This window comes from Helicoverpa zea, chromosome 17, assembly GCF_022581195.2.
Source record: "Helicoverpa zea isolate HzStark_Cry1AcR chromosome 17, ilHelZeax1.1, whole genome shotgun sequence".
Taxonomy (NCBI): domain Eukaryota; kingdom Metazoa; phylum Arthropoda; class Insecta; order Lepidoptera; family Noctuidae; genus Helicoverpa; species Helicoverpa zea.
The window spans coordinates 10666035-10689702 of NC_061468.1; the positions used below are offsets into that span (position 1 = coordinate 10666035).

Genomic DNA, 23668 nt, shown 5'->3' on the forward strand with positions numbered 1-23668 from the left:
TAATTTACCTACGACATAGGTACTTATCCATAAACCACCAGACTAGAAAATTGTTCAGTAAGGCTCTGTTTTTTCATTTCACAGGACTAACATAATAACAAATAAACAATTTGTTTTCTTAGAAAATAGGAATTTTCCTACGACCATCCACTTTTCTGAGTTTTCGTCACAATTCGTAGGTATAGAAAATTCAATTAAAAATATAAATTGTCCACGTAACTCACACTACTTGTAAGGCGTCATAAAATAAAGAATTTTAATGAAATTCTTAATTGGAGTCGCCAATTAAGTTTCCCAATTTCCAGTTATTTTATTACATATTCTTGTTTGAAGCTCTATGAAACCTATTTTCTTTTGTGAACGCAGTTAAAGTTAGGTATTTATAGCAGATACCAATAAGTAGGTACTTAAGGTATATTTTTCAAGCACCTACGGGTTTGCGAGAGTTCAATTCCTTCATAATTGTTTATTTTTTGTCTGTTCCAAAATAACTGAATCATCCCTCTACTACCTAAGTGAATATAAGTCATCGAGATTATGTAAGGTAAAGCTTTGCAAACTAAACCCTTAACAATGATAAACGTCAGTAAAGAAAACAGTAATACTTTCAATGAAAGTAACGTATTTGCATAATTTGTATTCTAAAAAATGGTATCTGGTAGATTGAAAATTGTTTATTCAAAAAGTACTATTTTAGTCTCATTTTTTTATATTAACGCCATCTCGCGATATCACAAAGAACTACAGCGAAGCGGCGTTAATGCCGAATGAATGTAGTAATGAATGACTCCGCGAGATATCGTGACGCTACCACCAATAAGAATGGGGAGATAAATTGCAACAAACTAAATACAAAACAGCTCATCAGCTGATAAGTAGTAGAGTAATAGTATATTTATTGTGGACATAATAAGAGAAAACATTCATTGCAATCAAGAATATTGAAGTGAAAACAGTGCGTTTCGAGTGTCTGTGATGTGATAAGAAAAAGTTAACTTCGAAAAAGGAACAAATAAAGTTAGTGGCCAATGTTACAAACATAACCTCAAAAAAGTAAACAAACTCACTAAGGTCAAAGGTAAATATTCTGTTACTTTGTTTTGACCATATTTAAACGACGTTTTAATCGCTGGTAAACTTCCAGTGTGTTGGAATTTGTAACTGTGTTGTTATTTGGGACTTTTTGTTTTCTTGTTTAAGTATTTTTTAATAAAATATGTACTGTTTGCCTGTATTGAGTTATTAAGAGCAAATAATTTATAACAATATTTTTTCCACAAAATTGCATTAATCTGATGTATTAATACAATGTAAATGAATTGCTTTAAACTAGTTTTGTCTATCAATATGCACGTAATTTAATTTGTTTTGTTTCTTATCTGTCATCTGTCAATGATGATTTTATAACCTAGATAGGTAGATAGAGAAGCAAAAGTAATCATGCTGAGACGTCAGTACCTTGCTTCCCGTTTTTTGTCCAGGGTTATTCCTAAATCATCCCATCCTCTCATCCCAAAACTCAGAGAGCTTGACACTCTTTGTCACAGCTCAAAATATTGGGAACATAAAGAAATCCCCTTATTCCTTAAAGCATTCCGATTTTTTCAAAATTTAGAATCTCCTATTGCATCACATCCCAGGCTTCCTTTATTTAATTATCCCTATGATGTACTTTGCTTCACTCCTAATATATTTTATAATATTGGCATATCTAAAAACTCCCCATCGGCAAATTCGACCTTTAATGCGGTTTTGGGTGAACGATGGTCTGGGTTTCAAAGGTTCTTCACGGATGCTTCCAAATTCAATGACGGTTATACTGGAGCCGCGGTTTATTACCAGAACTCGAAAATTATTATGAAATTCAGATGCCCAAAGGAGTCTTCTATATTTACAGGCGAGTGCGTGGCATTATTGGAAGCTTGTCACTTTATAGAGTCCCATGAGATCAACTTCGGAGTTATCTTTACTGACTCCCTTAGTTGCCTCCAAGCCCTATCCCAGAATCCCTTTAGATCTAAACTCCATTGTCCTATTGTCCTAGATATCAAAAAGTCCCTTTTCTCTTGCACTCGGCAAGAGAAAGTTGTCCACCTAGTTTGGATTCCCAGTCATTGCGGTATAACGGGAAATGAATGTGCCGACGCATTGGCTAAAGATGCATGCACATCTGAATCAGTGGACCTTGCACACTTCTCCCTTCAAGGGCATGACCTACTAAACGTACCTAAATTGAGTCTTGAGACCTCGTGGCAGGAATGGTGGAATATCTCCAGCAGAAAGAAGGGTAGTTCGTACTACGCTATCCAACCGGCAGTAAAATCGAAACCGTGGTTTACTCGTTTTAAAAAATACCCTAAACAAGTTATTTCGGTTCTATGCAGGATACGTTTAGGACATTGTTGTACTCCGGTCTTCTTGCGCAAAATTCGGGTGCAGGACTCATCTCTCTGCGAGTGTGGACTGGATGAGGGTTCCCTGGACCATATATTTTTTAATTGTCCCAATAACTCATCTTTTGATTTATATGGTCGTCTCCAAAAACTGAAGATTCCTCTCCCTACTAATTTCCGTTCCCTCTTAACTTACTCCTGTCCAGAACTGCTCCAGGCGCTATTGATGTCCATCCATCGTAATAATATTAAATTATAAACTCTGGCCTATCTATTTAGACCACTGTTTGTATAAATGTGGTATATATGTTACTTGTTTTATGTTACTAACATTTTGTTATTATTTATATATGTAAATGTATTTCTGTTTGTTTCAGTGCCGTCCTACTAACACGATAAGTTACACAAGTTTGACTACAACATCAACTTAATTTTGTCTTTTTGTCAATCACAAGCACTACTTGCTTCTCCTTCCACTTGTCATTGGCAGAATCGTCGACGTTTGCATCGACATGGATTGCCATAAATAAAAATAGAATAGAAAAGTAATCATGTCTAGAGCCTAAAGATTTTGTAGCTAATATTGATCTTGATAAAAATACTGGTAAAATACTTACCTATGGTGGTCAAAATTTGTTTCTTTTCGTCGATTAGGTGAACGGAAAAAAACTAAATCTCACCTTAAAACAACCACTGATAACTAGAAATGGTAAAAATAGTAAACATTTTAAGGGCAACGATAATGCCTTTAAACACACACCTGTTCACGATAGCTAAGTGGCCATTAATGTAAGGGATACTACACCACTTTATACTAATGACAAACTCACCTAAAACGTTATCGCATCAAGTAAATAGAACTGTTCGAATGACTCAACCGCTGAGTCGGCGAAAGTGGCTTCTTTTTTTTTACACTGGCTGCCAGGCGTCGAAACTCAGGCATGTCCGTCACTATACACTGCACAGGTAAAATTCTCTCATAAAATGCACTTTTCCATCCTCAACACTGCATCCATGACACAATAAAGATAGAGATAAATAGATAAACTTATTAAAGTTCTCAAAATTCGTTATCGTTTTCGAGATCGCTTGTGGCACATCGTCCGCCGTCGCCGACGTCCGTCGATTGGCGGAGCGATGGCTCACCAGAGCCACGACACTTGAAACCCACACGAGGATGTCTACAATGACACGAAACGTGATCACACACACGATTAGGGAGACATGAACAATGAAATTTAATTTCTGGAAACGAACATGTGGCTTGGAGGAGCGAACTCTTAGCATTGACTGGACTGCGCTTGGGCCGTGCAGGATGCGACCCATTAGGCAAAAGAGCGTCCATTATTGTATTGTCGTGGGCTTATCGTAGTGCTAGTGTCTCCTTAAATTGCCGACCCGGGCCAAGTGGACGTGTGTGGATCACAGAAATTTGGGAGCGATGCCTTTATAGTTGTAAGACACTTTAATTAACTTTTTGACTCTTAGAATGATCATGATCAAAATCATATCGGCAGGTCGGATATTTTAGTTATAAGCTTATTGACCTATTTGCACGCGCCAGCTAGTATCAGAGGTCCAGCTCATCAAAAACATCCTTTCACGATACGATCGTGACGTAAATCAGTCATCATCAGTAATAACTGCATTTAGGTACATTAAGAGGCCACAACGAATCAAGTCACGGGACCGGATCCAGGGTTATCACGCTCGTTTGTTCAATTGGACGGTTAAGTACCGGCGAAGCTCTGAAGCCGGCCGTTTCCGTTGATATTTCACACAGGAACCTGCGTGTGGAAGTGTGGACATGGCCCATGGTGCAACTGGACGGCCCTTCCGATGTGTACGAACATTCAACTCGTTTCGTCCAAGAAGTATGCATGAGAACGTAGCTACTAGGTGCATGAAACTACTGTAAACAGCCTGGATTTGAAAACAGCAGTGCATTGCCAACGAAAAGGTGTGTAACCTCACACCACTTATCCAACATCATCTATGCATTGCAGCAGGACATGGCTGCAACACTATATGCTATATCCTGTTCCTCAAGACCTCTGGGGAACTGCAAATCTCCGGTTCGAACAGGCAATGAGAACAAGAATATGTTCTTTATATCGGTGTCGTTGGCCGTCTGTAGACTCCAACCGAATTCGATCAAGGATGTGTACAATGAGTTTATAAGGTCGAACGACTCAACTGCTATTTGTGGTTTATTGTAAACAAATTCAATAAGATATGCCCGACTCCTGCGACGGTTGTATTTGGGGCAAAAAACTGAATCCAAAATGGGCTTATGTGGTCAACTTGTCACCAACATAGCAAGGATAAGCAAGTAGAAAGTAGACGCTTGTTCTCTAACGTAGATCTGCAGATCTATTCTGAAAACTATTGCGAATTTTGAGACATTTTCCTACTAGTTTTTGTTTGATTATACCGAAGTATCTACTAGGTTTAGGTAGGTACCTATGAATTCACATGGAATATAGTTCTCGGCAAACTTTTTGTCGTCACCGAACATCGCACGACTTGCCGCGTAGAATCAACTTTTAGGTATCCGAGAGGAGAATGGGCCAATTGCGCCTTGTGTTCGGAATTTAGCTGCGAACCGCCATCATCAATACCATTTGCGAAAACTATATCCAAAACTTAACGTAGACACGATATAACACTAATTTGTAAATAGAATCTTCCTGAAGATACACACTAGAACAAATTGTAAGTACTATGCACCATCTTGCACGTACGCCAACAGTTAGACTTGGCGTAATACACACAAGTCAACAAGTACAAGTCTGCAAGGATGTAATTAATTATGTGAATAAACTCCGTGACGTCATCCAGCGTCCTTCAGTACCTGTTACATGAGCCCACATAAAACACAAGAAATACGATTTATTAAAGCCACGTCAAATAAAATTATCGCTTTCAGTGCTACGAAAGCATTGGCAAAGGTATCGATTAAATCAGTATTTATGCTTAGGTTTCTTATTACGGATGCGCACACGCAGGTGTAAACGTGTAACGGTCGCGATCGACGTGCGAGGTGCGCCGGTCACACCACCCTTGACGACCAATCGGAAATCAGTATTCGATAGGAATGTACCTCGCTTCGTTTAGTAACAATTTTACTAAATATAGTTAGGCTTTCTAATGAGTTAGTGGATTTTTATTGTTTTAGGTGGATGATTTGATACTGCTTTGATTTATGTGCAGTGATAGTAGTGCTAGATTTTTTTTAAATGAAAGTAAAAGGCAGACTAAAATAAAAAAATGGAATAAATTCCTAAATATAGAGTATCAGTCTTCGATAAGGGCAAATAATTTAAATATAGATCCTGATAACAATCACATAAGAGAGATAAGTGCATTACAATAGGTATAGAAGACTTTTTTACATATTTGTGCGTCACCTAAAATAAAGTTATCGTGTTTTTTATGTAACTTTTATATTCTTCTAATTAATCGTATCTTCGTCCTACAAAATTAAAATACATATTATAAACAAGGCAATATGGCAATATGGCTTCTCTTCTATTTTTTCTCCAACTTTGCAAAGCAAATCAGTATGTAGGTTTATAATCTTCCAGAGATATACCGTCCCAGAAGCGCCATATTTGTTTATAATATTAGGTTACACAACAAAACTGAAAGCTAGTCACATAAAATCCAACGTGCAATTCCTAGAACAAGTAAAACCTCGTTTAAAGGCTTCCAGCAAACAAATTAATATGTATAAAACGTAGAAATTTTATCACGCAACCTTAACACCTTTTGCGAAGGAAAATTAATAAATGTATAGAAAGGGGTATTGGAAGCCATAGGACTGAGCAAAGTTACCCCACTCTGGTTACGTGCGGCCAGGAGAAATGTACTAATAGGTAATTAATAAAACTAAAGGAACCCTAAGCTATTCGGTGTAAATGTCGTTAAGTAACATGGTTGACTTATATAATTTTCACAAGTCTTTCTGCAAAGATTCCAATTTTGAATACAAACTAAAGCCATGTTTGGCGTAGCCGCTGGTACATTTGACCAAAAAAAAAAACAAAAACCTAAAGAAAAAATATGGCAACAATCTTACTGGCCAGTGCGCTATTACATATGTCCCATAGCCAATTCCAGAGACAAGATACAAATATTGCGTTCCGTTCATGCCCTGTGAGAGGTCAAAGTGTCTATATCCAATTCAAATTGGAAACTGCAGTTTGTTATTAGATTATAAACTAGTTTACAACTTTGATTAGGTCACTAGTAAGTTTAACTTGAGATATCTAACTTGATCTAGCGCGTGGCGGATAAAGGAAGACATTTGGACCTTGAGGTCCTATAGGTCTTATACCTTATTGAAATTAGTTTCTTTATGTAGCAATGCATCTATGTATTTAGGATCCTAATGAAAACTTTTAAAAAAGAATCGATTATTCTGTAAAAAAATATACTTACATCGACAGATGTATTTTTACTTCTTTACTGAAATAAGCTTTATTTTTATTTGCATATATCCCTCTTTATTATCACACATGAATAACTGGATTTTACACGTATCTTAAACAATGCTAGGACATGAATAAGTAAGTCCTTTAAAAAGACCACATTCACAAGACATTGGCAGAATCGCTACCATAGCTTGTTTTCTATTCTTTTTATTTCTTTGTCTTTCATGGCAAATGTAATATGCATGTATTTATGTATATATATATTATGTTTTTGTATTATTGTCCATATATTCTATATATATACTTATATATTTTCTTTGCATGTAAATTATATTAAATACTGCACCTACCACTGCTATTTCCCCACCACCCAAAGGTAGACAGGGAGAAAACGCCTAAGGCGTTAAGTCCGCCATTGTACTGTTTGTGCAAAAAATATTATAAATGAAAATAAATAAATAAGTAAGGAAAAAATGGATTTACATATTTCCCCCACATTATTTCTATTTATTTCAGGACAATCGTGGCCATGTGTTTATTGTCATTGTGTCACGTAAATAGGTCTATACTCTTTACTTTGTCATAAATAATGATAAAACCAAGTTCAATATATTTGGGTCACTCAATATTGAGATATATGTACTTATCTAATCTTAAATAGAAAAATTCTGCGTAACGGAACGCAAGACGGATGAATGTCGACTCTGCGTTTATACCTATTAAATGAATGATTAATGCACACTTCAATTACAATATTAAAAAAGAACCACCAAATAATAAAATGGGATAAAATCAGAGGGATGATGTATGAATTGCGGACTTTTTGACAAATAGAAGTTAATTTAATGTAATACAAGTTCAGAGAAATTATATTCGAAGATAAAACCTACACGATATTGAATGGAATAGTAAAGATCTACTTATCATTTTTAGAGATAAATGAGAGCTAAAAATACTGTTTTTGTAAGAGTTACATAAATAACGTTTTGGTGATATGGAAATTCAATAGATAATATCAAACGATAAAAAACATGCCCACTTCCACAATTTGAAAAAACATTTTTTTTGCTCTTTGCAAAGAATATCGTAGACAAGGGCGTTTTGGCAAGTACCCTATAATTTCGCCACTGTCATTCAACCTTCGATAGCTCAGTTGGTAGAGCGGTGGACTGTAGATGTATAAACTGTGGATATCCATAGGTCGCTGGTTCAAATCCGGCTCGAAGGAATTATTTTGACACTTTTTTTTGACTAACTTGACTTTAACAGATGACTGAGAATTATTTCAACTATGGCTTCACTGTCTGAATAAGGTTATTTGCCTTATATAACATTCGCTTATCACAGGAAAAAATTACAAAACATTTGGAACGCGAAACTTTGCCGTGTCATATGCTTTACATGCAAAAAGACACTGTTTCCGCCCGGGATCGAACCGGGGACCTTGTGCGTGTGAAGCACACGTGATAACCGCTACACTACGGAAACGACGAGCAGGAGAGCGAATTTACAGTGTAACATCTCCAGAATTTTTGTTTCAATTTGGCTTAATCACAATTTGCATTATGCAAGAAATTAATTATCTTCAAAATCACTTACATAATTACGTTTTTTTTTATTACGAATTATAGTACAATAAAGGCTTGTAATATTTTTAGCTATTTTCTCTTATGGATCAACATTATCACATTATCGTATAACACCTATGCCTTTACCTGTAAATATTTTTATTCCAAATGTCGCTTATGTCACACACGTGTGTCCTAATTTATACTTATTTATTTATGTAAGTCAAAAATAACTGAATTCACTTCTACGTTTTATAGGACGTAATTTGTTACACCGAAATTATCGTAACGTTACTTACCTTTGTGGTAACAAGCACAGGTAGCACAGAAAAAAAAAAACTTAATTCGAAATTCGAACACAAGTCACAAGCGTCTCCTGAGACGACGCTTCGAATCAAGTTGGTGGGAAATGGCTGGCATATCGTTTTTATACCATCGCAAATTGCATGGCTATATTGACCACCCGCTTGAATATGGTTCATTACTTCCATCCCATGGGTGTGTTTATGTCTAATTTGTAATTGTGTTCGCACCCTGTCTTCAGCTCATCTTTTACTTGTACCAACGTATTCTGCCCATGTCGCCCGTCTGGGATATCATTGCTTGCAACGGCATACATTGCGTAGTATGATAAGGCTGTCATTATTGTACCCTTGTGAGAGCAAGCCATGGATTCAAAATAGGTTGCATGTTTTGTATCGCAATTTTTGCACTGGACCTCCCACGTCACACTATGATTATACTCGTTGCTAAAAGAAAATTACTTTTCATCTATTTTTATTCACAATCTGACGTGTGATAGGGTTAATAAAATTGAAAGTTTTAGTACCTATATAGCTTTACTAGCTTCCGCCCGCGGCTCCGCCCGCGCATAGTTCGGTTATATCGCGTTTCCAAGAGAATTCTTCAAAAGTCTGGAATAAAAGCTATCCTATGTTCTTTCTCAAGGTCAACTCTATATCTGTACCAAATTTAATAAAAATCAGTTCAGTGGTTTAGACGTGAAAGCGTAACAGACAGACAGAGTTACTTTCGCATTTATAATATTAGTAGGGATTAATTAAATCAGTGCTCAATGACATGTGAGATTAGCATAACGTCTTCGTACATACAAAGTGACGATATAAATTAATTTGTTAAGAAAATAGATTTTTCCTTACAAAATTAATTCTAGAACACGGAATGCATTTTTTTTGCAAACTCGACGTTTCATCACCAACTCATTGTGTCGCTCAATCGGGTAAGAAATTAACTGATTAGGAATCATTTTGTTTTAAGTTTAACTAGCATACCTACATGCATAATTACGTATTATGTACCTATATAGTCAGATCGAGCTATAAGCAATATTCATTGTGCTACTTGAATTATTATTACTTAAATTCAATTCAATAATAAAATAATGCCCTCATCTTAGTCGTCATCATAATGTGTAAGTATACAACTAAGCAGTGGCGGATTTACCAATAGGCCAAGTAGGCCAGTGCCTAGGGCAGCAGATTTAAAGGGGCGGCAAATTTTGCTATTTTTTACAGTTTTTTTTTTTAATAATTATATATAAACGATTAATAAACGCACTGTACATAATATACAGGGTGGCCCATCCATAGGCGTCCAAAAGAAAAATTTAGAAGCTCTATGCTATGGGGTAATCCGAAAATCGCTGAACATACATGGGGGTGCCATGTATGTTCAGCGATTTTTTAACCCCCGACGCAAAAACGACGGGGTGTTATAAGTTTGACGTGTCTGTGTGTGTGTGTGTGTGTGTATGTGGCATCGTAGCTCCCAAACGGATGATCCGATTGTAATGCGGTTTTTTTTGTTTGAAAGGAATGTCATTCGGGAGTGTTCTTAGCTATGTTTGGTGGAAATCGGTTCAGGTCTTCAAGGTCATCAGCTCGTTTGTTAGGTGTGATAGGAATGTTACACGCTCAGTTTACTTGCAAGCATATGTGGGATCTGAAATTTGAAATACTAATGTCTTCTGGAACCACTGAGCTGGTCTGCTGTTAGGACACGAAGATAGGAGACGTAACCCTGAACTGCCGTTTAGTAAACCCATCGAGTTTGGGCTCGTTGAATTTGTCTTGACGAGTTCTCTTCATGTTTCTGATTGACGAGAACCTGATGCTGGAAATGGGATGTGGCGGATGAAACCCTGGAATGCCGGAATGAAACGGATAAACCGATTTATATTTTTGCTGAAAATCTAGAATGACCAAAGGTTAATCTTTGTTGTTTCTCAATCTGTGCAATTCTCCCAGAGCTGGTTTGTCATGAGGATTGTTAAACAGCTTCTTTTGGCCGAGATCGCATATAGCGACCCCATCTTAAAATAAAAGAAATTAAATGGAAGAAGGAAAAATTAAGGAGCTCCTTCAAAAAGCATGAAATAAAATTAAATTATAAATTTAAAAAAACCCCCGACCCAAAAAAAAGCACGCAATTATTATGACAAAAGGTTAAAAACGCTAAACCCTATAAAAAGCAAAAAATAACTTTTAACACTACGTAAGTACCAACTAAAGCATGTCAGACTAAACTAAATTTTGACGTGTCGGGGGACCGCTTTTTACCTTTAAAAATACTTACATAAATCAAATGATACCTACCTAATTACAACATTCGTATTAAAAAAAACACGTATCTAAACAAAATTGTTTAAAAAGTTATAAGAAGTATATGTAATGTAGTAGTATATAATTACTTCTAACGTTAGGCTAATAAATTAGAGCGGTCCCCCGACACGACAAAATTTAGTTTAGTCTGACATGCTTTAGTTGGTACTTACGTAGTGTTAAAAGTTATTTTTTGCTTTTTATAGGGTTTAGCGTTTTTAACCTTTTGTCATAATAATTGCGTGCTTTTTTTTGGGTCGGGGGTTTTTTTAAATTTATAATTTAATTGTAGATTAGGAGCTAGAATTGTTTTAATTTTTTTTCCGTAATTTTCATTTCAACTTTGTTTTTACTATTTTATCTTTATTTCCTAACGTTTACAGATGTTTTTTTTCGTGTAATTAATCATCATGATAGTAGCTAACACCTGAAAAAAAGCAGTTTGGCTAAACATCCTAGAACTTAAATAAAATTTTATCTGAAGTTCAAAATTAGAAACCTGCTTAGAAACCCATTATTATTTTTTTGTAAGCCGGTAACATTTTTGGCTACTGAACTCCAACAGTAATTTTGAACTTCAGATAAAATTTTATGTAAGTTCTAGAATGTTTAGCCAAACTGCTTTTTTCAGGTGTTAGCTATTATCATGATGATTAATTACAAAAAAAAACATCTGTAAACGTTAGGAAAAAAAGGTAAAATAGAAAAAACAGTGTTGAAATGAAAATAACGGAAAAAAAATTAAAACAATTCTAGCTCCTAAACTACAAAAAATCGCTGAACATACATGGGGGTGATTCGGATACCCCATAGCATAGAGCTTCTAAATTTTTCTTTTGGACGCCTATGGATGGGCCACCCTGTATATACTTAGGTACTTATGTGATCATGAATTTTAAAATATTCCAATACCGTTTCAATAAAAATAAAAATCCGCTCGCGGTTTTTTCATCATTTCTGGATTATTCTGCGCTCTTTGAGTCCTCAATCTAACAAAAAGTTAAAGCACCGAAGTAGCAAAAACAACTGACGGTCTACACTGACGATTTCGAAGCTGTTTATGAGGTGGAGGACTTTTGTGTCCCAAAACTCAAACAATTTCGCGCTCGCTGCGCACTCAGCTTTTTCACTTTACACTGGGTTTTTTTCAAACTTGGTTGAGTATTTTTGTGTTCCAAGTCTCAAAAATTTCGCGCTCGCTGCGCTGGCGCCTTTCAATTGACAGTAACTGTTTTCTAAAATTTCTTTAATACGCTCGCGGCTTCTTCTCTCTGCAGTGGTTTTTTATTACACTTGTTTGGATAGGTATTTTTGTGTCCCAAAACTAAAAAAGTTCGGTTTGTTCCCACTAGTTCTACTGCTTAGTTCTACCGTAGAACTAATGGGAACTTTTTTTCCCACTAGTTCTACTATTTGAGGTGTAACAAAATAGTAGAACTAGTGGGAATTATGGTTTTTATTGGTATTCCCACTAGTTCCACTGAACATTGGCAGTAGAACTAATGGGACATAATTTTGTTCTACTAGACAGAAGAAGTACAGTCGACGGCCGATAGTTGTGATTTTTTTTAGAGCTCAAAATCGATAGCAGTCAGAATAACTTAGATTTTTTTCATTACTTTCAACAAAAATCTAATATTTTTCTTTAGAAAAGTACTAGGATAGCAGAAATGAAGAGGAGCTAGTTAATCTTTTTGTTCTTTTGATTTTTAAACACCACCATTGTGATGGTGCTTGACACATTGATTAAAAAAAAAACACACTAAAGTTAGTTTAGTTAAAAGGTTCTTCTAACCTACAGACAGACAGACATGTGTTGCTGGGGAGTTTGTTGCGCCACTTCTTCTTTCCAGCAAAAACACATAGGAAGTGGTGAAGGGTGGGCGTTTTGGGGGCTGTCTATTGTAAATTCCTGACGTTCAAAAAGTGCTGTCTTGCAGCCAAGTTTGATTAAATGATTTTTGATTTTGATTTTGTTAGTTTGATGTGAGTGTTATGTTTGGAACTAAAACTTAAACATCTGTTGAACATTTGTCTAAAAATAGTGTGGCTACAAAAGGGACCTTAGTTCAACGTCGTTTGACATTTTCAGACAAGTGTTCAACAGACTATTAAAAGACTATTTTTGTGGTACGACGGTAAATGTCCGAATTATTTTGTAATTTTTTAAGCGTGTTTTTTTAAACGATTATTTTCATTTGATATTTTTTTGCCTAAATCATAGGGCTGCAGTTCAAATAGCCAGTCTCTTCAAAGTTATTTTTGCGTTATTGTATACTTACATTCCTATTCAATGTGTATTATTATAAACAATGTTTTTTAATTAGTAGTGTTGTAGATGAATATCAATGTCTGATTTTAAACACCACCTAGCTCCTCTTCATTTCTGCTGTCCTAGTACTTTTACAAAGAAAAACATTAAATTTTTGTTGAAATTCATGAAAAAAATCTAAGTTATTCTGACTGCTATCGATTTTGAGCTCTGATAAAAATCACAACTACAGATAACCACGGGCCACGGACACGGCCAGATGTCACCCAGTCCGTCGACTGTACTTCTTCTGTCTAGTAGAACAAAATGTCCCATTAGTTCTACTGCAAATGTTCAGTGGAACTAGTGGGAATACCAATAAAAACCATAATTCCCACTAGTTCTACTATTTTGTTACACCTCAAATAGTAGAACTAGTGGGAAAAAAAGTTCCCATTAGTTCTACGGTAGAACTAAGCAGTAGAACTAGTGGGAACAAACCAAAAGTTCGTGCTCGCTACGCTCGCGACTTTTTCACTTTACGGCGGTTTATTTTAAACTCGTTTTGGTACTTTACTGTTCCAAAACTCAATCATTTTGCGCTCATGGCTTTTTCACTTGACACTGGTTTTTAAAAAACAAGCTAACGCTTTATAAGTTTGCAGTGATCTGACACCGGTTTCTTTATGTTAAATCTAGCAAAAAGCACCATGAATGATTCCTACACGATTTTAAATCCGCCACTGCAACTAAGTTATAATATTCATTTTGAGAAAGTATGCCAATCATCCCTGATCATGACAATGAATCATGATAATGATTAAGTTACGCATACTTACTATTTACGCATGTGTTCCTCTGATTACTACAAAATCGTAGAGTGCAGAGGTCAAACACATTGATGTTAAATCCATATCAGCTCGCTTCACTAAATCCGTGATATAAGGTAGCGCCTACACTAACAAACTGCACCAGAAATGTTCTAAACATTGAGACAAGGAGAGTGCCGAACTTAATGGCGATTCCGAACATGAGCCACCTCGTGACACTTTACCCGGAATCAAAGTAGTTGGGAGCAACCAGTGAGTGAACTTAGGGCCTTTTTTCCTTTCCTCCAATTGTCTCCGAAAACAAATGAGGTTTTACTTAGTTGTACCGGTGACCCATCCATAGAGTCACCTGCTTTTTCTTGAAGTATTGACCTCTTGATCTGCCAAAAAGTAGTTCACAATCTCGCAAGATAAAATAATCTAGCGGTATTTACAATTTCAGCTAACATACACATACTTACTTCTTCCTTAGTTCAATGTACATGTCTCCTTAAAGGAATCACGCGCATGTTATCGTGGCTGGCTCTAGCATTGCCGGCATACCGACCATTCCAGTTTCCTCCAGATTATTCTATTTATAGTGCATTACGATCGTCATTTTAGATAACTTTAACTGCGATTGTGGTTTGTGGGTGTGATTGAAGATAAAATTTTATAAATAAATGGATAATGGACAAATGACAATTGCTATGGGTTGCCATCGGTAAACCGATACGTATATAATTAGTGCCAATTTTGTACACCTACTATGGTTTTGTTTTTTCTGTTACCTAATTCTTTGTTACTTTAACATATTTGTTTGATCTGAGTATTTCTAAGTCCCGCATGCTCATCTTATTTTAAGGCGCTTATAATTGTCATTTCAATTTATTTATTTTTGCTTTCCTCAGAACCATGGCAGTCGAAGGCGTAATGGTAACATACAACTACTCAAACAACGGCGAATATGCGAACATCCTCACAGTATCAGCCTCAGGCATCAGATTCTCCGAGCGCTGGGTGCTGACACACGGCTCCATCCTATCTCCCTTAAAAGAGGCCAAGATAGTCAAAAAGGCTAAAGGAAAACCTATCCTCAGTGATGAGTTCTACGCAAACCTACCAGAGATGTACGTCACGTGTGAGAAAAGACAATCACAGCATCCGAACATTTATGAGAGCGTTGAGAAGTTGAGCAGGGAACGGAATAAGAGTCAAGGAGATTTTGAGCATAATAGCTACTTGATTAGGGTGTTAACTGGAAGGTATGTTTGATTTAAAAGGACTGACTTAGAGACTATTTTTTGTCCTATTGTTTGTCTGCGTGGCGTGTATTTACAATATACATAAATAGTCCAGTGCTTGAGTGACAACCACACTACGAACCCTTTTTCTCCCAAGCGCCTTCAAGGGTCATAATTTTGAATTTCCATGATTATGGTCCTTAACTTCAGAATCCCAGTTTAAATATTTTAATCTTTTTGTAAGCATGATCCATATATAACAAGTATATTCAGTCGCATATTCATAATAATGAGACCAAAAGTGAGTCTTATCTGCTCGTAAAAAAAACTCATTTTACATTACATTGTCTACAGAATATGCCACGTCTGGAAGTGCCCCGTACTGGACAGGTGTTCGAACGATATCCTCTACAGCTGGACCATCGGCCACAAGGAAGGTGACATCGACAGCCAGATGAAACTCGGCAACGCACTGTTTTCCGTCTTCGTGCTCATTGACTTGGAGAGTGATAAACGAGGTTGGTATTTGTTATTGAATTTCTAGTACTTGTGAAAAAACTTCAGCATCAGCTGATAGTTCTGTAGTTTCTTGAAAAAGAATATCGCGAGTCTTTCGACAAAAACGGAGAAATGAATATTCGTTGTAAATAGTGAAAACGGTTAATAAAAAGCTACGGTTAACCAAATATAATTTATTAAAATTAAAATAGTAAGTATCAATAACTAACAGGTCAATCGCCACTGGTGGCTTAAGTCTAACTAGCAGGTCAAACTCGGCTGGCAGCTTAAGTCTAACTAGCAGACCTTCTTCTTCTTCTTCTTTTTTTTCTTCTTCTTCGCGCCTTGGGCCTCGGCTGCCTCTTCTTCTTCATCATAATCATCGTCATCGTCGTCGTCGAAGTCATCATCGCAAGTGTGCCGCATATCTGCCAAACAAGACGTACAAAGGTTTATTTAAGTTTAGTTATTTATTGGTTCACCAACAACGTTAACAATCTTCCGAGTGAAAAACGATATAAAAAGAATTGGCATACATTATCACGTTTACTCTCGGTAGATACAAGACTTATTTGGACCTAAGAATAAGGAGCGACGCAGATTACACTTTTTGTGTGATCGAGTTTGTGGCATACAAAATGTCCGTAATGGGAGACCAAAAGTACGTCACGGACTATTGACTATATGAGCTGTGTCATATGACGCACAACATCCATCGATCGTTGAGAGTCCCTTAAACCGAACAATATTCAAAAAAACAAAAGATACTCACCATCGCGAGGATCACGAACGAGTGAAAAGTCTCTCTTGGCTCCAGTGATGGTGTTCATGCCGCGGGGATAATCGGGGAATATTGCCACTCCTCTGTCGACTGATTCCTTCTTGATTACTCCGGCGATGCCTAGGAAGATGCCTCCAGCCACAATACCGTGCTTGGAGCGAGTGTACAGGGCTACCAGTGGGCCACAAGCGAGGCCACCTGGAAACAATTGAATATCAATTATTATGAATTCCTGAAGTACACTACTGTATAACATACAAAAATAATCTCTTCATTCATGAAGGTGATGATTCACTAGCAATATTTATCAGCGAATCCCAGGGACTGTGAAACTGTATGTCACACTGAATTTGGAAGAACTAGTATTTTGCAATATGTCAGCCTTGTCTCGTTAAATAAATCGTGTCTTGTCAAAAATCTTTTTAAATAGAAGACAGGTAGTCTCTTTATTTCTATTTTTTTATTTAAATTGATTATTGTATCTTACCAAGGAAATAGTTCAGGGGATCGTCAGCTTCTCTTGCATGCTGCACGGCGTTAGCGACCACAGCGAATGTTGCTCCCATCAGGCCTATAGGAACCACGTGGCGGGCATACCTGTATTGAGAATAATATTTTTCATTATCTATTTTTACCCGATTACTATATTTCAACATCCTGCATATCTTTGCTAGCTACTTCCCGCAGTTTTATCCGCGTCCCGTGGAAACTAGTTACCGTACCCAGATAAAATACAGCCTTGATACAGGCTAACGAGGACAAGCTTTCCAAAAGTGAAAGACTTTTTAAAATCGGTGCAGTAATCTCAGACATCCTATTTCCACCCACAAACAAAAAAACACCTCTTTAGTATGTAAATGTAAGTCGCAATACATTAACACAAAGAGCTTCAAAACAAACAGGATGGGGTTTTAGTCAGTCGACATATAGCATTAACAAAAAGCTTACCTCGAGAGGATGGGCATCAGCCCCACGACATGTGAGTACATGAGGACATCGTACGTGCCCGCGATGAGGCCTGCCACGATGCCGTAGCGGCTGGCGACCATGACCTAGGCAAATAAGAACTATATAAGTTTGGCGATCTGTAGCAATAATTCCCCTTATGTACTACTACTTTTTAAAGGGTTTACAGAACGGTGTACGTCAGGTCAGGCACGGGTAGTCAGAAGCCAGTAAGTCTGACACCAGTCTAACCAAGGGGTATCGGGTTGCTCGGGTAACTGGGTTGAGGAGGTCAGATAGGCAGTCGCTTCTTGTAAAGCACTGGTACTCAGCTGAATCCGGTTAGACTGGAAGCCGACCACAACATGATTGGGAAAAAGGCTTGGAGGATGATGAGATGACAGAACGGTGTACGTCAATATAATTCATGAGGCCGTGTCTGACAAAAGTTACATGTGTCTTAAGTTCCTTTAAAAGTGTTAATTAGATGAGCAAGAATATTTGACCATATTTTATGTCAATGTTATTACAAGGTTTGTTCCAAAATCCATACACATCTACCCATTGTCCCTTCATGATGTTATTTTGATGATGATATGAATGTTCTCAATAGAGCCTGCCCAGCTTGTTAGTGACACTCCTATAGTCCACGCCGGGAACGGCACGTAGGCAGCTGGGGTCATTACAGGGGCGCGGGGGGCGATGACAGCTGACAAGACTGTCCCCGGGAACCTTGGGAGGGTCACTAACGAGCTGGCCAAACTGGCCAGTAATTTATGTTCTACAAAAGTGCTAAAGTGTGGTATATACCTTCGTATCGACATTGCAGCCGTCAGGTGTATCGTAATATCTAGCATAATTGCGAGGATCACATTTTGGCGGTTCTTCAACTTTTTCCATTTTGCGCCTGACAGAATGTCGAAAACGACAAAATTGACATTTCGAGTTTTCATTATTTATATTGACAATTTAAACGACCACTTTGATAAAAAAAAGTTTTTATATTCCTAATTAAAACTGCATTAAGAATCTTGTTTTGTTTGTTTTCGAATAAAAATGATTTTCTGAGTTCTTTTACAGCGACTTCTATTGCTAATAGTCGACGCATTCAAGAAATATCTTTGTTAAATTAATATTTCAGGTGTAGAAAGCTTAAGGCCGCTGTCTTCTCTTCTAGACGTGGTGCGTCCACCTACGGGAAGGGGATCCACTGTAGAAGTCCACTCTACACCTTTTGGATGTGAGGTAAGGGTCCTTTCGAAAGGTTATGATAATATGTGTCCTCAGATCCCGGTCGCGTAGCCGTGGCTTGTGAATACTTATGATCAATCAAAGTTTGAGCTGTGCTTGCTGTCATCCATGTCTTGACAATAATGTTAGATACCTTATTTTAACTCATTGGATAAGTGTTATCCTACAATTGGGTTGCATAAATCAAAAGGGAGAAACCTATAATTCAGCTGTGCTGTCTTTTCAGGTATTCTTAAATGCAGTAACTCAAGGTTCGGTCTGCGGTGTGGTAGGCAATAAGCCTTCCCTCCTGTTGACTGACGCGGCCACTGCGCTAGGGTCTGAGGGTGGACCGGTCTTCACTGAGGGACCTACGTAAGTACCTATGGAGACTTTTTAAATATATGCAGGTCTGGTTCATTTATATTGCTTTCCGTACGATACGATTCTACATTTTTATACTCTTTGTGAAATTCGGTCTCACGTGTATTGTATCTAACTATTAAAGGTTTTATTTTTCGAAGTTTCCTACGGTAAAGTGAATATCTATGTGTTGGTTTTATCTACCTTTAATTTCCCACAGTCCGTCTACATCTCTTTTTATTAAACCATTTATTTGCTACACAAACTAACGTAACGTAAACAGGACAACAAACAAAATGAGAAAGTGATGTGTAGTAGAAGACTCATATTATTCAGATTTTCCCATAGCGGGCTTGCTGAAAGAGATATTCTGCAGGAGAAGAAAACGAACGGTGCTTACTTGATTGTACTATTCTCTTTTTTGTCTCTTGATCGTGTCTTTGATCTAAGAGGACTATTAAATAATCCTCTTAGATCCAATTTCAAACCAGCATCAGACACTAGCTGTCTGGCATAATGCTGAACTGGATCTATTTGGCGCAACCTATTGTTATTTATGTACTTTTTATTCCTTGTATATGTTATGTCTAGTATAGTGCCCTTAAACAATTTTCCTTTCTTTCAAATAAATGGAGATTATCTTGGGTTCCCCAGTAAGCAGTTGATAGGCATAGTGGTATGCAGCGTGTCGTGGTGCCGCGGCGAGTGGGTGGGGCTGACGCTGGTGGCGCCGCTGACGGCCGTGCTCGCCGCTAAGCTTCGCGTGCACGTCGGAGCACCTGAAGCACCTTTACAGCCGGCTCATCCTTTGCAGCCTATATTAAGTATGCCTAATATAACCCTATATTGAGCTCCTATCCAAAACTTTAACTGAGAACAGAACAACACGCCTATTAGACCTTTTAGTGGGCATTCGATTTTTAAGTTTTACCATTAAGGCCCCTGGGATCATTATGTCGCATCGTAAGCTGGCGGAGCGTATAAGTTCACGTTAACTTTGGATTTAAATAATGAGCTTGAATCTTCAATATATCATTTTTCAGACATTTTCAAGGGTAGGTATGCATTGATAATGAGGAGTTTCTGCCTACAGCGTCGCTGGACTCGTGCTGCGTGCTGGTGCGGTGCGGGGCGGCGTGGGGCGCCGGCGTGTACCTCGGCGCCGGCTACCTCGTCACCTGCTCGCATGTCGTCACCTATGTGAGTACTGTACTCTGTGCTGCCTCCCCCGGCAGCGTCGCTGGACTCGTGGGGCGCCGGCGTGTACCTCGGCGCCGGCTACCTCGTCACCTGCTCGCATGTCGTCACCTATGTGAGTACTGTACTTCTTATACGTTTAACGTGCCCTCCGACACAAGTCATTGGTGTCCAAGTTATACTTGGTAAGTACATGCAAACTTAGAAAAGTTGCATTGGTACCTGAATCTAACCCAATTTCATACTTGAGAGGTTGGTTCTTTACCTTCTAGGCCATCACGACGGTAAATCAGTATCATCTATGTAATCTATCTATTCTATCTATTGAGAACAGCATGAATCCGTGCAGTAGTTTCCAAGTTTATGTAATGTACATAGTGTTATTTTCATTAATATAAAACTTCACTTATTTTATCTTATGTGCCTTTTCCCAGTACCAATCAAACAAGCTGTCAGTATACTGCAAGGGAGTGAGTGCTACTGCCATAGTCCGGTACAAGACTCCAGACAAGAAGGCGTATGATCTAGCTCTGCTGTTCACTAACCCGGACTGGCTCGGTCACTTGAAGCCCGCTGTGCTGTCCAATGTGCCCGCTGAGAGAGGTAATTCTACCTATATTTTTGGCAACAATGATCTCTAAAAATATAGTTTTTTATCTGTTGATAATGAATGAAATATAATGAAATTGCTAGAATTTCTTGAACTTATCTATAGGTGCTTCTATATATATATATATATAATAAAGAGGAAAACTTGTGAATTGTACCCTAAAGGCTGCGAAACTACTGAACCAATTTGAGAAATACTTCTAGCATCGGAAAGCTACACTCTTTCAGCATTGACATTTTACTAGATACAATATTTTTCACCCCATTTACAAGCGTTCCCCTTCTACCAAAATTTACTGGTACAGTACATCACAGTAAAATGCTGATTTAAATGAATATTTCCAGGTGAATCAGTTCTGGCAGCTGGCTTTCCTTACTTCAACGAGTTTGACCTCACAAATCTGGTGCCTACTATAACGTCGGGTCACGTGAACTCAGTGTCGCCCTCTATGATACAGACTTCTTGCTGTGTGCAGTCCGGATTCAGCGGAGGACCTATTGTTAGGATTAACAGGTACAGTTATTGATAAAATTATATACTTGCAAAAATCAGCCGATCTAATGACTATTTATCGGGTGTTTGAGTTTAGGACTGGTGTCACACATACATGTGTCCAAAAACGATCGTAAAATCATATAAGTGTGTGTCATTTTTCTTTTTTTTAACTCGCTTTTATTTCCTTTAGTACATAGGTATCTTAACCTTTTTCACTACCTTTCAATTTTGTCTTCAAATCGGACCTGCAGATCTTAAGTTTAAATTCAAACAAGCATCAAAAACACTATTCAGCTGCATAATTGTTAGCTATTTACGTGGGAGTGTCAGTATTTTACTGACAAAATTCACCATGTTCCTTCTTGAGTCTTTATGTACCAGGGCCGTGGTAACTCTTTCGAACAATCCCGCAGCCCCAGCAGGCCTTCACCCCACTGGGAGCTATACTAACTTAAAAATAACATTAACGTCATGTTCCAGGTCAAAGAATCGAGCAGAAGTGATAGGCATAATAGCTATGAACGTGACGATAGAAGGCGGTGGTGGCCCGAGCTTCCCCTACGTCAACCTGGCGGTACCTGTGACAGTGTTCAGCGATGCCTTCGAACACTATATGCGTGATAAAGGTAATAAAATTAAGAAACAACTGGAACCGCCTTGACCACAAATCTCAAAACTTCTTTTCAAACTTCAACATAGTATTTACCTATCTACTGTTTACCTACTTACTACTTACTCATAACAGTTGACCTTTGTAGGTACAGACAGCAAATCAAACCCCCAATCTATCAAACTTCAATAGATTTTCAACCTTATCACAATAGTGGAAGGTTATTGTTCGATTGGTAAAATTTGACTGCCGGTGACTGTACCTACAAGGGTAGCCTTTAATTTTAAATTCTTTATTAATATTCAATTAATTTCCATTGTTTGCGAGTAAGTAAACGGTAGGTATGTATGTAGGTATAAGGTAGCTATGAATATTTACAGTACATTTTTATTTTTTTCAGATGATTCAAAACTAGCGTCGATAGAGAACAACAAGGATACGATACAATTACAATGGAGGCTGATGCCTTATAGATCAAAAATTTAATTTATTTTTAAAGTTATAAGTTTATAACATAGAGCAAAATGTGACATAATTTGTAAGGCCGCGTGATTCCAATCTATACAAGGGCACAACGCTCAGGTGTTCATATATAGATTGTAAATATGCGGGGATACCTACACTACACCCCAATACCAATAATGGATGGACCAATATTATTTAAGTTGATGATCATGATGGGAAAAGTTATTAAAACTCATACAGTTCCTAGATATGTGATGATGTGTTGTGATGTCGAGACAGGAACTTTATTAGCACAATAATATTTTTGACAGTTTTGTATGCTTAAAGGCAAATTTCCGTGCATCGGAGAGCACGTAAATGTCGGTCCTGCGCCTGATCTCTTTCCGGTCGTGTCGGATTGCCGTCCCATCGGGCTATGAGAGTGAAGGAATAAGGAGTGCACCTGTGTCTGCGCAAATGCTTGTGCACTATAATATGTCCTGCGCAGTTGGCTAATCTCCTTACATGAGAACAGCCGCCGTAGCCGATAATCGGCTAGGAGGACATCATCATGCTTAAAGGCCTATTCAAACCAGAGCGATATTCGCTGCCGCTGTGGGTAGAAGTACATAACGCACGGGAGCAGCGGCATGCATCCCGAACATGAACAGTAACATTATCGCATACCCACAGGGTTTTCTCTGCCGCAGACGGTAGCGAATACAGCTTAGGTCTGAAGGCCAGCTGAGGCCTTAAGTTTAACTGACACATAAATATACTTACTTATTATGTGGAAGTGATGAAACTGGTCATTATATATGTATAGTATACTGTATATACATTATCTAAATATGGGGAGGGTCGGAATAAATAACAAGTTTGAAATATTTTTATTTTACTAAAAATATCGAGACTGATAATTGTTTTTTGTATTTAGGTACCTATCTACACATTGATGTTAATTACAGAAATATACTTATTTATGCATTGTTGTTAAATGTTAAAGTTGAAGAGTGTTAAATGTGTTATGTAGGTACCTGTTGATTATTTAAGTTATTAAAAACCATTATTTTTGTAAAATGTTTTTCATTTACCAGTGATCGTTACAGTAACAGTTGATACAAAATATGCACTTCAGATCGCTTGCCTTCTAGCTTATTAAATGAGGTTGGT

The 23668-nt window shown here is 37.6% G+C and overlaps 3 protein-coding genes and 2 non-coding genes across 11 annotated transcripts in view; 2 read left to right on the forward strand and 3 right to left on the reverse strand.

Annotated features, from left to right (window-relative positions):
• LOC124638566 (CHH-like protein) overlaps positions 1–3356 on the reverse strand; it is a 68073-nt gene extending 64717 nt beyond the window's left edge. For both annotated transcript variants that reach the window (XM_047175580.1, XM_047175581.1), the window contains exon 1: positions 3224–3356. The gene's annotated coding sequence lies outside the window, so the exon portion shown is untranslated. The remainder of the gene's footprint in view (positions 1–3223) is intronic.
• On the forward strand, positions 854–23575 carry LOC124638564 (peroxisomal leader peptide-processing protease-like). 6 transcript variants are annotated; one of them, XM_047175573.1, is made up of 12 exons: positions 854–1078; positions 2771–3359; positions 14990–15343; positions 15677–15840; positions 18688–18791; positions 19024–19151; positions 19794–19963; positions 20233–20339; positions 20771–20939; positions 21291–21459; positions 21922–22067; positions 22452–23575. In XM_047175573.1, the coding sequence occupies exons 2-12, from the start codon at positions 3211–3213 to the stop codon at positions 22535–22537; spliced, it is 1746 nt and encodes a 581-aa protein (XP_047031529.1). In that variant the 5' UTR covers positions 854–1078; positions 2771–3210; the 3' UTR covers positions 22538–23575. The 6 variants fall into 6 exon arrangements, with proteins under 6 accessions (XP_047031529.1, XP_047031530.1, XP_047031533.1 ...); XM_047175572.1 differs by lacking the exon at positions 854–1078 and adding an exon at positions 2187–2693; XM_047175574.1 differs by lacking the exon at positions 2771–3359.
• Positions 7968–8057, forward strand: Trnay-gua. Its single transcript is given in 2 exon segments — positions 7968–8004; positions 8022–8057. It is a non-coding gene; the product is annotated as a tRNA-Tyr (tRNA).
• On the reverse strand, positions 8245–8317 carry Trnav-cac. The gene has a single exon. It is a non-coding gene; the product is annotated as a tRNA-Val (tRNA).
• LOC124638565 (NADH dehydrogenase [ubiquinone] 1 alpha subcomplex subunit 11-like) lies at positions 16046–18465 on the reverse strand. The gene is made up of 5 exons (XM_047175579.1): positions 18357–18465; positions 17550–17653; positions 17089–17198; positions 16593–16799; positions 16046–16248 (listed from the first exon to the last, which is right to left on the reverse strand). Exons 1-5 carry the CDS (start codon positions 18444–18446, stop codon positions 16118–16120), a joined length of 642 nt encoding a protein of 213 aa, XP_047031535.1. The 5' UTR covers positions 18447–18465; the 3' UTR covers positions 16046–16117.
• Positions 23576–23668: the final 93 nt, after the last annotated feature.

Excerpts from the sequence above, each read along its gene's own strand:
- LOC124638564 (XM_047175573.1), top strand. The coding sequence starts at position 3,211 with ATGACAAACTCACCTAAAACGTTATCGCATCAAGTAAATAGAACTGTT. Across the intron at positions 15,344-15,676 it reads ATTAGGGTGTTAACTGGAAG|AATATGCCACGTCTGGAAGT; the intron begins GTATGTTTGATT and ends CATTGTCTACAG. Across the intron at positions 19,964-20,232 it reads TCCTTTGCAGCCTATATTAA|CGTCGCTGGACTCGTGCTGC; the intron begins GTATGCCTAATA and ends TTCTGCCTACAG.
- LOC124638565 (XM_047175579.1), bottom strand. The coding sequence starts at position 18,446 with ATGGAAAAAGTTGAAGAACCGCCAAAATGTGATCCTCGCAATTATGCT. Across the intron at positions 17,654-18,356 it reads GCTGCAATGTCGATACGAAG|GTCATGGTCGCCAGCCGCTA; the intron begins GTATATACCACA and ends TTATTTGCCTAG. Across the intron at positions 17,199-17,549 it reads CTGATGCCCATCCTCTCGAG|GTATGCCCGCCACGTGGTTC; the intron begins GTAAGCTTTTTG and ends TTCTCAATACAG.